At 37.4% G+C, this 17,174-nt stretch overlaps 1 protein-coding gene across 1 annotated transcript in view; it reads right to left on the bottom strand.

Moving 5' to 3' along the window:
- Window positions 1-14,825, bottom strand: part of SEPSECS (Sep (O-phosphoserine) tRNA:Sec (selenocysteine) tRNA synthase) — a gene marked incomplete at both ends in the record, with an annotated part of 37,287 nt that extends 22,462 nt beyond the window's left edge. Inside the window, 6 exons of the mRNA XM_080697968.1 lie at window positions 3,477-3,579; window positions 7,193-7,346; window positions 8,615-8,773; window positions 10,309-10,427; window positions 13,612-13,766; window positions 14,712-14,825. Coding sequence (XP_080554094.1) covers window positions 3,477-3,579; window positions 7,193-7,346; window positions 8,615-8,773; window positions 10,309-10,427; window positions 13,612-13,766; window positions 14,712-14,825 — 804 coding nt within the window. The remainder of the gene's footprint in view (window positions 1-3,476; window positions 3,580-7,192; window positions 7,347-8,614; window positions 8,774-10,308; window positions 10,428-13,611; window positions 13,767-14,711) is intronic.
- Between the last annotated feature and the right edge of the window lie 2,349 nt (window positions 14,826-17,174).

The following is a 17,174-nucleotide window of genomic DNA, read 5'->3' as shown; positions in this document are numbered from 1 at the left end:
CTCAGTAACTAAAGCTGCTGCTTCCCACACTTCTGGAGCTTTACAATACAGTCTAAAGAATGGATTCTATATGTATATTATTATAATTCTGCTACATTCCTCTCTATTAATCTGTCTTACTTTCACATTCTATAAGTCTCCCAAATTGGTCATTTAGTAAATATAAACAGACATATACTTCTTGAGACTGCAAGTACATACGAGAATAGTCTATCTGCTCATAATTAAGCCATTCTGAGGCACCTCCCAAAAGAAAAACTTTAACATTTTAGGTATAGCTCTTTCTTCACTGCTTGCTTAATTATTGCAATATTATTTTCTCAAGAAAAGACTTGCAGTTTTAGTGCTTTGTTTTTTAAAAGAAAATGTGGGGCTCTGGAGTCACACTGAGCTAGATGGGCTATTTTGCAGCTATGGGACTTTGAACAAGTCACTTAACCCCACTGAGTTTGTTTCTTCATGTAGAGAGTGGAAACAATAGAAAGTACACCTTAAATTGTTGGGATTAAGTTAAAAAAATCTTAAAAGCCTAGCAATATGCCTAATACATATGGTGGGTACTCAGCAAATGGTATGCATTACCAGTAAGAACTACTGAGATAAATTAAAGCTAACTTTAATTATTTAGAATGTCATGAAACAACAACCAGCACTCAAGATCCATGTATTTATTTGGTTTAAACAAATAGTGTCACAACCTTTTCTCATGAAAGCAAATTTGGGGGAAATAGAATGTCTATGCAATACTCTTTTTTTAAAAAAAAAATTGCCAATTTCAGAAGGTAATATACCTACAACAAAACAATATCTGCATTTTAAAAATTCACCCATCTTATAGTTTTAGTTTCTGGCTAAATTTTCAGTAAAATACGTCATGCATGCAAAAAGGTGTTAACAAACAGGGCATTATGATTTTCAACTCTAAGGGCACTTTTCACATGATAGTCTAGAGCTCAATTCCTTTTAGACTTAATCTCTTCAAGTATGCCAACAAATTTTCTAGTATTCAAAAATATGTTGTAAGTACCAAAACACTGAGCACTTGAACATTAAGTAAATAACATCAGAGTAAATGTTAAGAAACACTGAAATGATTATGAAGACACCACAGGTATGTGAAGAGTATAGAAAGGTAACACAGTGATTATAACCCTAAAAAAGTAACACATATATATATAAAAAGAGGAAAATGTGGATATACAAATTATTAAAGGCACTTGTTAGGGTAACACACTCAAACGACCTACTCCTTCCTCACTTTTCTAGACTTGTAGTGATGCTACTGTATCTGAATTTCAAAACAAATGAGATTACTAAAACTTGAGGAGGAGCAAAGGGGAAGGAAAAAAAATGTTTCTCAAGATTTCTAGCTACAAGTCACTCCACCTCTGGACTCAGGTTACCAAAACTAATCCACGTCCACATTGGTTAAGCCACTTGAGTTGAGTTTCTATTAGTTGTGGTCAATGACATCCTGATACAAACTCTGAGTAGAGATTAAACTAGCAATATTAACCACATTAATATTGGAGATGAAACTATTACATGCAAAACACTAAAAAAAAAATTACTAGGCTTTAGTGTATTCACCATGTTGGAGAAGGTCATGGATAATTTGTGAATAATTTATGTATACATAACAGAAGTCACATTTACCAAAACTAAATATGTGTATTAATGTAATTATGCATACAGATTATATAACCCTTATCATATACAGATAAAAAAGCATGTTTAACTATTCACTCTTTTAGTAACTGGTTTTTGAATAGCAATTATGTACTAAGCACTGTCCTTACAGGGCATAAGAGTAAACAAAACAAAATTCTAACCCTAAAGAAACTTAATTCTAATTACTATCAATAACTAGATAGTGAATCAGTTGGTGATTGAGTGCTATGGAGGAAAAATAGCATGGGGTCATCGGTTTTAAGAAGCATCATTATTTTACATATCTCTAGGTTAAAAAAAACTACTGACAATTAACATTGTAAGACATCACTGATCATAAGGCACTGCAATTTCAGAGATCTCATAATGTGGAAAACTATGCACCTTGAAATCAATGAATATGGTAAAACTGGAAAACAGATAGAAAACATTAGCTCATAAAATATTGTTATTTTAGACAGGGCATCTGAGGAAGCCTCACTGACCTCAACAAAGTTTGGGAGGAAGTCAGGCAATGCTCTAGAAGAGCAGCCCAGAAACAGGAATGCCCAAAACCTGGAGTAGCCTCGCCTGTGGCACACGAAAAGGCAGCATGGACGGCTGGAGCAGAGCTGATGAGAAGGAACTCATGGCCTGACCACACACAGCCCTGTAGGCCAAAGATCTGACTCTTTTTTGGAGTGGCGTGGGAAACAGGCATATTTTCAAAATTAGAACCTAAAACACGTGACCAGGATCTAGCTACTGCTTGTATTAAAAACAAAAAAATGGGCCGGGCATGGTGGCGCAAGCTTGTAATCCCCGCGCTTGGGAGGCAAAGACAGGAGGATCGCTCAGGCTCGAAGCCAGCTGTGCTGGCTTAAGAGACCTTGTTTCCAAATAAAAATTTTAAAAAGTATAAAAATAGGTCTGGGTGTATAGCCCAGAGGTAGAAGGGTTTCCAGGAACCCCAGTACCACCAAAAAAACAAAAACAAAAACAATGCAGGGTACCATGGCACACACCTGTCATCTCAGCTACTCAGAGGCTGAGGGAGGATCACATGCTTTAGGCCACCCTCACTAACCGGTTATCTTAAAATTAAAAATTTTAAAAAGGGCTGGTGATGTAGATCAGTGGTAAAGCCCCCTAGATTCAATCCCCAGTACCACAAAACACACACACACAAACACACACACACACACACACACACACACACACACACACCTCTGCCAACTCCATAGTTATATGCTAGAATGTTTATAAATTATTTCCAATCTAAGATAATAAGGTTAAATGCTTCCTGACATATATTTATCAATACAGTTGTTTGTTTGGGGTTTTTTGCAGGTCTGGGGGTGGAACCCAGGGGCATTCGACCTCCTAGCTAAACCCCCTGCCCTATTTTTTATTCTTTATTTTAAAACCGGGTCTAAGTTACAGAGGGCCTCACTAGGTAGCTGAGGCTGTCCGCAAACCACGATCCTCCGGTCTCAGCTTCCCGGATGCCAATACAGTTTTTTAAATACTATAATCTAATATATTAGAAAAATAAGGATCCTAGTAGAGAAATATTCTCAGAAAGTTCAGAATCTCTATTTAAATATTTCTAGGTTGATTCTTGACAACTAAAGCTGATGTCCAATTCCCACCATTCTACCAAAGAACAATGACTTTTGCTGAGAGAATACTGAATACAAGTTTCTAATGCTCACTGAAGTAGAGCGCTAGATAATTGTTTTTACTATATTAGGTGTTGAGAAAAGGTAATAATCCCATAATATGTTACAATCTACTTTCTGACATATCTTTTTAAACTCTCTTACCTGCTGAATGAGGTGCATGCACTTTGAAGACTGTACTCCGTAAGCATTGTTGACTATATGTGGAATGTCATAATTAGCACAAATCACAGCCAGTTCTTCTAATCTATAAACATGAATATTAAGCAGAAAGACATACACTGTGTCTTATAAATCACAATGTGGAAAGTTTTCCTGTTTTAATTTAAACAGTCAACCTTCCTGTACACGGGGAGGTGAGAGAATACGATGGATGAACTGACATTTCTTCTGCACTATCTTAGCATAAAATACAATAGCTTGGAAATTCATAGCAAGCACTTTCTTATAAAAATCTAAAAAAGCTTTTAAATTAAATTAAATTACCAACAAATAAGAAAAATGTATTTATAAAAATGTATGTAGACAGTAACTTTTAAATTTTTCCTACTGACAAAGAGAGGTTATTTAAAATGACCCCTCAGAAGGCTAGGCTCTTTTAAATGCTTTGGCTTGATCATCATGCTGAAAGTATCATATGCAAAATAATTAGCATATCCAAAAATCTTAAGAAATCTCAAACTAAACATCCCATAAAATAAAAATGCATTTTAAAATGGACTTTAATGTGTTAAAATATAGAACATTAAAATATTTCAGTACCAAAATAAGTGACATTTTCCAACAACTTGGATACTATATAATCTTAAATAGCTGGCTTTAAATCTTCTTACTTTTTCATTTTACACCTCTCAAATTAAGACAATTTCAGAATCTAGTTTTATGAAAAGGTAATAAATCTCAAAACATAATAAACAGAGGTTCCTTCATAAAACCAAATACTACTTATGAATAAGGTCATCTGTAATAGACTGTCTTCACATTCTCACTCTGAAACTAAAACTAATTCTTATGGTTTAATAAAATTAATTTTGAGGAGGTTTTCTTTCACAATATAAAAGAAATTGAAAGCAAAGCATTTTTATAATGAAAAGTTCTTTCCAAAAGGATGCATTTCAAATGTACATTATGGTTTTATTACCAAACTATGCATGGTACAATTTTTCTTTTTTCAGTAGACGTGCTTAAATTATAATAGAAATAAGATTATTGTATTCCTCTGTCAGAAGTTTTCAATTTATTTCCTTAAAGTCCCATGAATTAAAAACTCATCCATTTTCATGAGTTTCACAAATCAATACAGAAATTCCTTTGTTATTTAATCTGATGATGTTTTTAACAAAATCTCAGATACACACATTTTCTTTACAAGATAAAAGGTACTTTCATATGTGTGTGATCTAGTGAAAGCATTCCTATTTAATAAAGAACTTACTTAAATAACATACCATAATAATGAAGTTCCATTTTTAAAAAATCACTTGTGAGTAGTCTTAAATAATGTGAAATAATCAGTTAGGATGTATATAAAAAGTATTCAATAAAAGGCAAGGGGAAGCATAAAAATACTTCCCATGTGAATCACACTGTATTCTGACTTAGAAGCTCATTTAAGGTGTTTGTCAGAAGAAATGATATCTTTCTTTTAACATTTCTTTTAAGTAGATTTCCAGTTAACTAATAAAAACAAAATATATGTTCTATCCATTAAAGTTAATATTTTAAAGGAATTACGCTATGCTTAATATAAAAGAATCAAAATGTAGGTTTCAAATGTAATAAAATCAAAAATTCAAACATATTACTAACTGGGCATCACGATTTTACTAAACATCCCTCTTACAGAAACATTATTATACAGTACTACCAAAAAGCAGCAAATAAGAACTGTGTTGACTGATAAAAACATTTATGATTTTTTTCCTAACAGTATATGTAAAACACTTAATACTATGTCAGACATACTGTAAACATTGAAAAGCCATAGTCAAAACAAAAACAGAACTCTCCCCAAGATAAATAATTCAACTAATACAAATATCTATCTAGGGGTTTTGGACATGTGATTTATGTTTATTTTTAACTTTTTAAATTATATGTGGCTCATACTGACAATGGCATACATTCAGACTGTGTTCAGTGCCCTCTCCCCCACTTCCCCTTTCCCCCTGTGATCTAAGTTTATCACATTAAAATTTTTCCAGATATCAAAACTACTGAAGAATAGAAGACATGTTTATTTAAAATTTCAATATAAATTTTAAATAATTGGTAAGTAAATAATTAATCACTAAAGTATATGCAATATAATCTTAAGACAGAATTCACAGGTTCATGAATGTAACAAATTAAATTTTCAAAAGCACAGGGTTTTTTGTTTTTTTGTTTGTTGTTGTTTTGCGGTACTGGGAGTGTAATCCAGGGGCATTCTACCTCCAATCTATAACCCCAGCCCTATACTTTGTAATTTATTTTGAAACAGGGTTTCACTAAATTACAGAGGGGCCTCACTTAGTAGCTGAGGCTGCCCTTAAACCTGAGATCCTCCTGTCTCAGCCTCCCAAATATTGGGATTATTAGAGTGTGCCAATATGCCCAGATCAAAAGCAGTTTTCAAATTGTCTCTTAAAACCTGTCCATAATAAAAGCTAACATACACTCATCATTCTAAATAACGTAATTCTATGAAAACCAAGGTATAATCTGATGCAAAAGAGTCCAAAGTCAATTTAGTTCTTACAAATTAGCACTTCTGTTCAAAATCTTAAAATGAAAAATAGCTTCTGTCAAAAACAAAAATCGCCGGGCGTGCACGCTTGTAATCCCCGCACTGGGGAGGCAGAGACAGGAGAATTGCACAGGTTCGAAGCCAGCCGCGCATGCTGGCTTAGGAGACCCTGTTTCCAAATATAAAATGTAAAAATAGGTCTGGGAGTGTAGCCCGGAGGTAGAAGGGCTTCCAGGAACCCCAGTACCACCAAAAAAAAAAAAAAAAAAAAAAAAAATCTGTATTAATAGACTAAAGCACTATTACATTTTCAGAATAAAAAACTTGTGGCTAACCTTTAGAAAACTATTTGATTTTTTTTGTCTTTTGATTTCATTTTCTTAAATATTTATATTATCCTCAACTAGAAGACAAGTGCTATTAACACCTAGCATACATCTGAGTTAAGCTTCAAATTAAAAGAAATTCTAAGGAAAGTAAATAATACTAAAACTTTCTATTTAAAATCTGTTAATACTCGTACTTCAAAACTAACTGTAAGGTCAAAGAAAAAAAGATAGAAATAAAGACAACTGAATAAAGCATTTAGCTTAGAAAAGAAAGTTCAATTCTTTTTCTAAACAATGGGAAAAAAAAAGATGCTAGGGATGCTAGGAGATTGGGAGCGGGACAAAGAGCAAGAAAACAGGCAGGGGATGGTGGTACAAGCCTATAACCCCACCTACTCCAAAGGCCATGCTGTTCAAGGGCAGCATGGGAAACCTAGCAAGATCCTGTCTCAAAATAAAATAAAGAGGGCTGAGATGTAGCTCAGTGGTAAGAGTGCTTGCCTAACATGCTCAAGGCCCTGAATGAGATCTCTTGCACTGAAGAAAAAGTAAAAAGGGAGGAAGGCAAGAAAACATTTGCTCTGCAATCTATTCAGGTGATACAGGGATCTCCACTCCATACTAGCTGTTTTTATTTTCCCAAGCCATTATGCTATTCCCCTACCAGGTCGATCCATCGTGTTAGGACTGTCCACTCACTATTTACTACCAAATGTTATGTAAGCGTATTTGAGAACTAGTATACAGCATTTTATTTAAAAGACTGATGATCACCTAAAGGCCAGTATCCACAAACCATTTACCTATCAGGCACCCTTGGAGCAAAACAGGACGTAGTAGAGTGAACACAGAGAATGTTATCGGGCCCAAGTTCCTGGACTTTAGCCTCCACTGCTTTCAGGTCTGTGCGCAGCTCATCGCCTTCCAAAACGTTTTCTATCACCACGGGCTCAAAACCTAACCAGCAATCAGAAATCTACATGTCAGTGTGAGCTAAAATAAAGGACGATCCTGGCACTCCAGGAAGCAGGGCTATTCCACACAGAACGCTAAATATTTATTTTGATTGATGAGCCTTCCTCTGGTAAGAGAGACCCAGCTCAATATTCCCATTAGTCAAAGGCAGGACAAAATAATGTGAGGGACAACTAGCTAATTAGGACTACAAATCTCTTTAACACTTTGATATGACAAGAAAGAATAATTCTGGAAAGTAAGGGAGACAAATGTTAAATAGATATCTATACAAGTAATAACACAAGACATTGATAACAGAAAGGATCAGTAGTCCAGTTCAATTCCAACCCACAGAAAAGTCTGCACATTCTCTGGCAATATTTCAGTTTTACTTTAGAATTCATTTTATTTCAGAGATGGACATGAATAATAATGTAATCCAAGTACTGAAACAAATCACAATCACCAATGTTTTACATCTAAAGAAACTGTAATTTATTTCAGTAGGCTGAGGATCACTGGACCATCTCGTAGCTCACCAGAGCCCTCTGAAATTTAAATGTAAAAATTTCTTTAAATTTCCAATGGAAATAGAATTAACCAGCCATAATTAAAGATCCTCTCACAAATAATTACTTAACTTTTAATGGTAATTTTCTTAGGTAGGGGGTACTAGGGTTGAACCTAAGGGCATTCTACCTACAAACTACACCTCCAGCCCTATTTATCTATTTTATTTTATTTTATTTTGAAACAGGGTCTCCCTCAATTAATGAGTGTAACTGCTGAGGCTGTCCTCAAACTTGAGATCCTCCTATCTCAGCCTCCCAAGTGCTGGTATTATATGTATGCTACCCTACACCCAGCAAAGATAAATATTTAAGTATCCATAAACTTAAAAGTTGTATAAAGTTATACACTAAATTTTATGTTAAGTACACTTGATCAATTTTAAAAAAGAAATACAAAACAATTTGGGGGGTACAAGGAACTGAACCCAGAAGCACTCTACCTCCAAGCTGTACCCCCTATCCCTTCTTAATTTTTTGTTTTGAAACAGTATCTTACTAGTTTGCTTAGAGTCTTCCTACGTTTCTGGGGCTGGTCTTGAATGTGTGATCCTTCTGTCTCAGCCTCCCAAGTACTGAGATTATAGGCATGTACCACCATGCCCAGCTCAGATTTGACTTTTATTTATCTCTATACAAAATTTTTGAATTTTTTATTGAGATATATAAAACACTACATGTGCCACTTTTTTTTCTTACCTGCAGTGATCATGGATTTAAAACAGGACTTCTGGTCTATTCGTGGCCATATGATGTACTTTGCCTTTGGTCTTTTGTGTCGTAATGTTAAGAAACACAAAGTTAGACTCATTCCAGTTGCCATAGGAACTACAAAGCAACTGGACACTGTACGGACACCTACAAATAAGAAGACAAAAATTAGTTATCTCATGAAAAACATAGCATCCATGTTGAGAAATGGGATTTTCTCCTTTTTAATATACTTATATTGGTACAATGTAATTATACATCACAGTGAGGTTCAAAGTCATACAAAAATATACCCATATATTAGTGGTGCTGGAGGTGATACCTTCACATGTGGACATGGCGCTATTTGAACTGCTTCCTTCATCAAGCCTCTTTCTTCCCTTCCCCTGCTCTTTCCCCCACCCCCTACACACTTCGACTGCTCTCTAGCCTCATATAGCTGACTTCCACATATGAGAGAAAACATAATGATTCTTAACTTCCTGAGGCTGGCTGATCTTACTATATTCTCTAGTTCCATCCATTTTCCTTCAACTTAGAAAATTTTGTTCTTTATGGGTGAGTAAAATCTATTGTGTGTATAGACCATGTTTTCTTTATCTATTATTTGTCTGTTGACTGACACCTAGGTTGGTTCCATAACTTGGCTACTGTTAATTGTGCTGCTATAAGCATGTATATGCATGTTATCACTATTCTTTTTTTTTTGTAATGTGCTTTAATTGGTGCATTAGAGTCTCACATCATAATGTAAATCATGTTGACAATGACATAACACACTATAGTATTCCAATTTCAATTCCTTGTAAAGATACCAAGGAGCAGTATACCTGAGTCATTCAGTGTTCTAGTCCTAGTCTTTTGAGGAATTTCCATACTGATGTCCATATAAGTTGTGCTAATTTTCATTCCCACTAACAGTGTATAAGAGTTCCTATTTCTATTTCCCCACATCCTTACCAGCATTTATCATTGTTTGTATCCTTTTTTTTTTGGCGGTACTGGGGATGGAACCCTTCTACCTCCAGGCTACACTCCCAGACCTATTTTATATTTTATTTGGAAACATGGCCTCTTAAGCCAGCGAGGCTGGCTTCTAACCTGTGCAATGTTCCTGCCTCCGCCTCCCAAGCACAAGGATTACAAGCGTGCGCCATCATGCCCAGTTCATTGTTTGTATTCTTGATGACTGCCATCCTAACTGGAGTTAGATGAAACTTATTACAGTTTTGATTTACATTTCCCTGATAGCTAATGATATTCAATATGTTTCCATATATTTATTGGCCATTTGCATTTCTTCTTTTAAGAAGTGTCAATTCAGTTCATTTGCCAATTGTTGATTGAGGACATTTTTTTAGTGTTAAGTTTTTTAACTTTTTTGTATATTCTAGATATTAGTATATTTCTTTTGTGAAAAGGTAAGAATTGTAACCTGAATGTTTCTTTTTCTGCACTCATTCTCAGGAAGATCAATGTCAAATTTATCCTTTAGGGTATGGCTCTGATTTTCTTATTCTGTAACACTTTTTAAAAAAATTTATTATCTTTTATAATGCCTTTTATATGTGTAGCCTTTTAAAAACCAGTCCTGTTCTTTCTGGAAAGTGGCATTTATAAAAGAAATTAGGCAAAAGTGTGTTGTCTGGTCACCAAATGACTTAGATTGGTATGGTACATACCAGCCAACTTTATGATGTCCAGGACCAAAGAATTGGTAATTTTGTTCAAAAGACTAGAGCCTGCAGCTTTGGGTTGCACAGCAGAAATATCACCTGACCGTCCAATTCCATGAATGAACCTAAGGAAAAAATGGGCCAAAGACAACAAATACATCCAGTGTTCTAAGTGAGCCAATATGTAAGTATTCAAATACAATCACCAGACGCAATATTTGGCTGTAGTATATGGATTTCATAGACTATTAATAATGTGAAAATATCCTGAAGCAACTTTATCAATTATGCTGTAGCAGCCAGTCTCCAAAGATGGCCACCATCAATTCCTTTTCTACTGATGCCCACATCAAGAGATACAGTCTAATTTTTCTCCCAAAGCTAGGTGAGCCTTCGTGACTTGCCTGGCCAGGAAGGATTTAGTAGCAGTGACTGTCTAGCACCTCGAAGCTAGGGTATAAGTAGCCCTAAAGTTCCCACCAGGCCTCCTGAAGCACTTACTCTTAACGTACTTAATTTCAAAATCCAGCTGACCTGCTGGAAGGAGCCCAAGCTGTAAAGAAGACCCACACTGAGTGGGTCTTCTTGAATAAAGTGCCCACTTAAGCCTTCAGATGGCTACACTCTCAGCCAGCATCTAACCACATCTGCACCAGAGACTTGAAACAGCACTTACCCTGCTAACTGTTCTGTGAGCACACAGAACTATGAGAAATAATAACAAATGACTGTTTAAGTCATTAAGTTCTGCGGTGGTTTTTTAGGCAACAATAGTAAATTAAAATATAGGCATCACTAAATTCTTTTTCTTCCCTTTTCCCCTAATCAGAGTAGTGGATTAAGTTCCAATGGGGATGAGCTGATGTTTCAAAAATCACCCAAATCTAAAAGAAATATATGCATCCAGAAAATTAGTGTTAATCCACTCACTTTAAATTAGATAGTGTTATACACTATTTAAAGATAGTGGGGTGTGTGTGTGTGTGTGTGTGTGTGTGTGTGTGTGTGTTACTAGGGATTGAACTAAGAGGCATTCTACCACTGAGCTAGACACCCAGCCCTTTTTATTTTTTATTTTGAAACAAAGTCTTGCTAAGCAACTACACACTGGCCTGGAACCCGCAATCCTCCTACCTAGACCACCCAAGTACTGGAATTACAGGTATATGACTCCATGTCTGACACCATTAAATACTTTTTATATTTTGCGGTACTGGAGATTGAACTCAGGAGCATTCTACCTCCAAGCTACACCCCCAGCCCTATTTTTTATTCTTTATTTTGAACAATTGCAGAGAGCTTCACTAAGTAGCTGAGGCTGGCTGTTGAACCCATGATCCTCCTGACTTAGCCTCCCAAGTACTGGTATTATAAGAAGCACCACCATGTCCAGCTTAAACACTTTTTAAAATAAAAAGTCCTTTTGTAATCTGAAATAATTATGGTCATATAGATTAGAAATTCTGTATAATGAATTACAGAATAGTCGTGTTGCACTTCATTACTATCAAAACTTCATGAACAAGCCAGGCATGGTGGCACACACTTGTAATCCCAGTACTTGGGAGGCTGAGACAGGAGGATTGAGGTTGATGGACAGCGCCAGCTATTTAGTGAGGCCTTCTGCAACTTACTGAGACCTTGTTTGAAAATAAAGAATAAAAAACAGGGCAGGGGGTGTAGCTTGAGGATAGAATACCCCTGGGTTCCATTCCCAGTACTGCAAGGGGAAAAAAATCCATGAACAAAATTTTATTGTACATCTTATTGTTTCAGGTCATTGATAAATGTGAAATCTTCATCCAGTTTGTTTATTTACTCATTGTTCTAGAGACTGAACTCAGGGGCATTCTACTCTCAGCCAAACCCCCAGCTCTCTTTTTGTTTTGAAGCAGGGTTTCTCTAGTTTGCTGAGAGTCTCACAATGTTGCTGAAGCCATCCTCAAACCTACAGTCCTCCTGTCTCAGCCTTCCAAGTACTGAGATTGCATGTGTGCGCCACTATGCCTGGCTTCATCCAGTTTATACATTTATTATCCTTACTTCTAACTGCCACCATTTTGATTAAAATAAAAACATATAGTGTCTAGAAAAATTTTATCATGATTTAAAATCATGGAAGACAAGAGCTTTTAAGAGTTTATATAATATCTTACAGGATGGTTGGAAGACAGAAATAAATGATCATATTTAGAATCACTATCAATAGTTATCAGAACTGATGAAAACGCTTCCTGAAATAATAAAAAAGTGACTTAATAATTTACTACACCTTTCCCTATACCTACTGCAACAAAGAGGTACTTATAAAATGGGATTCAGCTTAGATACAGATGAACAATGTTTTAAAGTTCTAAAAATTATCCTTCAACAAAACCTGGAATGTTAGACAAGAAATACGAAAAACTATATGCAACCCTAATGTATTTTAAACTCATACAACCAAATAGGTTGTTAAACATTCTTATCAGAATATATAGCTTAAAGCCTGGAACGATGGCTCATGCTTGTAATCCCAGTACTCGGGAAGCTGAGACAAGAGAATTGCAGTTTGTGGACACCCTCAGCTACTTAGTGAAGCAGTTCCCTATTTAGTGAGACCCTGTTTCAAAATAAAGAATTAAAAAAAAAAAAAATAGGGCTTAGGGTGTAGGTTGGAGGTAGACTGCCCTTGAGTTCAATCCCAGGTATAGCGTATGGAAAAAAAAAAAAAAAAGCATACAAATCTTGAGCTGTTAACCACACAGAACCAGACAAGCTAACCATCACATATTAAAACTTCTACTTGCCGGGCATGGTGGCACACGCTTCTATTACCCACGCTTGGGAGGTGGAGACAGAAGGATCACGCCAGTTCAAAGCCAGCTGCCCTGGCTTAAGAGACCGTTTCCAAATAAAAAGTATAAAATAGGTCTGGGAATGTAGCCCGAAAGTAGAAGGGTTTCCAGGAACCCCAGTACCACCAAGAAAAAAAAAAAAAAACAACTTCTACTCAATTGTATTTGAAAAGCATCTGCTCAGATAATTTGATTCATCTCCCTGTTGAATTCAGTTTCCATGCCAATCTGAATAAGAAATGGTTTCTAAATAAGACAATTTACAATTTAATAAGATGAATACTACTTGGTGTGGTGGCAACATGCCTGTAATCCTGGTACTTGGGAGGCTAACAGGAGGACAGCAGGTTCAAAGCCATCCTCAGCAACTTAGCTGAGACCCTATTTCAAAATAAGAAATAAAAATGTCTGGGGTTGTAGCCCAGAAGCAGAATGTCCATGGGTTCAACCCCCATCTAATTAAAAAAAATACCTGTAATGACGACGAGCAACTATCGCAGATATCACTCTGCCTTCTCTTTCTCCCACACCACAATTGCCCAAGAAATTGTTGCTATCCATGATCGCAAGTTCATGTAAAAAGAGTTCAAGTGTACTTTCATCCCAGCCATCCTCTGGACACTTGCCCTTTAAAAAAAAACAAAACAAAACATAATTATATCCAAGAAATCCGCCTTTCTCTAAACGATGTAAACTCTACAACAATGTACCTAAAACCTTTTTAATGTATATTTTGCCATGCTCCTTGCTTTCTAAAATTGAAACACAAGTGCAGCACTATGAAGAAACCTCAAATTGGCAAAACATTCGTGTTGTACTTGATTACATCTGCAAATTGCTAGATGTGATGATAAAGGCACGCCCTGAGGTTTACTTGAAATTTTTCAATATCTAAATTAACTTAAGCCGACTGTGGTGGCGAAGGCTTGTGATCCCAGTACTTGGGAGGCTGAGACAGGAGGATCACGCAAGTTCAAAGCCAGCCTCAGCTACTTAAGTGAGGCTCTCAGCAACTTAAGACTCTGTTTGCACATAAAATATAAAATAGGTCTGGGAGTGTCGCCCAGAGGTAGAAAGCTACTGGGTTCCATCCCCAGTATCACAAAAAAAATAATAATAATTAACTTAGAGTAAATAAAAACCAATGCACTGTTTTCTCAACGCAGCTTCTTCACACCAGGGTGTTATTACTTGAGGTTGTCAAAACTTTAATGAAATTAAAATTCAGCAATACTAACTGGCAAGAACGAGCCCCGAGAAATTCCGCGGAAACACCGGGGCTCGAGTTAGCGGACTATGCCTTATAAACATCACGTGTTCCCTGAATCCCAGTGAGCCCAAAAGGCGGACTTTGCCCTTTTCCAAACAAACAAACCAAAAGAAGTAAACTAATCGGGGCTTGGGCTCGCTTCGTTAGGAAAACGGAGACACGGGGACTTAAGCCCACCACGCACACCCCAGGCACCGCGCGCGGCGGGCGACAGATCGGGCCGCGTCCACCCTCGAGCGTCGGCCGCGCGGGAGCCTCAGGAACCGGGGCGCGGCTGCGGGAGGGGACCGACAGCTCGGTACCTTCTCCAGAAGCAGCCGAATGAGGTGCTCGTGCGAGCGGCGGGCCTCGCTGCCCTGTCGCACGTAAGCCGGCGACACCAACCGCTCGCCCGCCGCGAAGCTCTCGCGGTTCATGACAGCTCCTGCAGCCCGCCCGGACACGCGACGAAACCACAATGCAACTCGCCGCCTGGACGGTACGGAAGGGCCCCGGGACAAAAACAAACGCAAACCACCAGGTTCCGCCTCCGCACATGCGCAAAGCACTCCCGCTGAGACGCCGGGGAGAACGCAGAGGATTTGAGCATGCGCGCGGGAGTCCGCGCCTTCGACCTGCTTCAAGGGGCGGGGCAGTAGTGAAGTTAGCTCCGCCTCGCTGCTGCTGATTGGCCTGGTTAAACCCCAGCGTTCCAGAGACCTAGGAAGACTAGGACTTCAGGAAAGGACTTTGCATCTGTATAGCAGGACTGAGGAGGCCTAAGGGGGTGATGGGAGGAGGGAAGAGGGAAATTCCCTAATGTACATGATGTACATTCAGAAACATCAAAGTCAATCATAAGCTCAACATGAGGAGGGAGAGGGAGGAAATGGGGTGGGAAGTGGGGAAGGGCTAAATGAGTGATATGTAGGCATATATGCCTCTACCATCTTGTACTCCATTAAGATGAATGACTACAATGCACCAATAAATTTTTTAAAAAAGGACTGAGAAGACTCCAGTGCAATATTATAGGCTTATTAAGAAAGAAAATGCCCCGAGTTGGTTGTGTTCCGATCCTGTTGTTTGATTGTGATTTGTGCAGAATTTGTGCTTCAGCCCTAAGCAGACTGTCAGAATTCAGAACCTACCATCCTTACCTTCATATATTTCAACGTTTACTACTGTCTCACAACCTCATATAAAATAGCAGTGCCCCACTCCTTTGCACTACAGGATTTTTAGACATAAACTTTTTCAGATACCACCTGACATGACAGATGCTTGTTTATACACCCACTCATGAATATAAAGTGTAAATGTAAACCTTTTTTGTTTGTTTTGCTGCAGTAAACCCCCCCCCAAGCATCTAAAACAATGATTGGGATATAGCAGGAGCCAAAAATTAAAAAATACATTGAATTAATTACTTTGGTTTTTGGACAACCTAGCGATAAGTACTGAAGACAGAAAAATAAAAAGTCAGGACTCCTGCCTTCAATTTGCTTGCAGTCTTCTCCCTAGTTCCTGGCACTGCCCTCACCCAGTGCTATGCTAGAACCCATTTGCATGGTTTCACACTTGATTACAAGACCTGATTTTTGTTGTTGTTGTTGTTGTTGTTGTTGTTGTTTTGTTTTCTGGTACTGGGGATAGAACCCAGGGGCTTTCTACCTCTGGGCTATATCCCCAAACTTATTTTTTTATATATTTTATTTGGAAACAGGGTCTCACCTAAGTTGTTGAGAGCCTCACTAAGTAGCTGAGGCTGGCTTTAAACTTGCACAATCCTCCTGTCTCAGTCTCCTAAGCACTGGGATTACAAGCATGTGCACCACACCTGGCTTAAAACTGATGCTTTTTGCAGTGGTCAGTAATTTCATGAGCTTGTTTTAAAATTTAGCTGCTTTTTAAATTATATAGGTTTACATTTAATGACATTAAAATCACAAGTAATAAATACTCAAAACTCATTACTTCCTAGTTATTTTACTATCATCTATCCTCTTTAGGTTATTTCATTTATCATAACTACTATGGTCGAAATAGAATGGCATATTTCTGCATATCTCTTTCTAATTCAGCTCTTTTTTAATAACATTATCCCGGTAGCTTGAAATTAGCCATGGTAAGCCAACCATGGTGGCGCATGCTTGTAATCCCAGTACTTGGGAGGCTGAGATAGGAGGATCACAGGTTTGAAGCCAGCCTCAGCAACTTAGACTCTCAGCAACTTAGAAAACCCTGCTTTCAAATACAAAATAAAATAGGACTGAAAATGTTGCTCAGAGATAGAATGTCCCTGGGTTCAATCCCCAGCACCACAAAAAAAATTTTTTTTAAAGGAAGAAAAAAGAAAATTAACCATGGTGACAATATTTACCCCATGGAAATCTGCAAACACTACAAATCACAATGCACAACATAAGGAGTACTTTTAGTTCTAGAGGATTATATTAATTATATTGTATGGTTAGTCCCTGTTATGGTTTGAATATAAAACTTCCCCCAGAAAAGTTCATGTGTTGGCTGTGCAGCAAGGTTTAGGAGTGAAATAATTGAATCATTGGGGTCTGATCTCATCAGTGGATGAGTCGATTTAATGGATTATTAATTTGAATAGATTTACTGGGTGGTAACTATAGGCAGATGAGGTGTGGCTGCAGAAGGCAGTTCATGGGGATGTGGCCTTGTTTCTGGTCCCTTCCTCTCTTTCTGCTTTCTGGCTATCATAAGCTGAGCAACTTTCCTCCTCTATATCCTGACACCATGGTTTTTCTGTCTTG

The sequence above is a fragment of the Muscardinus avellanarius genome, assembly GCF_963383645.1.
Source record: "Muscardinus avellanarius genome assembly, chromosome: 6".
NCBI classification, from domain to species: domain Eukaryota; kingdom Metazoa; phylum Chordata; class Mammalia; order Rodentia; family Gliridae; genus Muscardinus; species Muscardinus avellanarius.
This window is presented reverse-complemented; position numbering and strand designations above follow the sequence as displayed.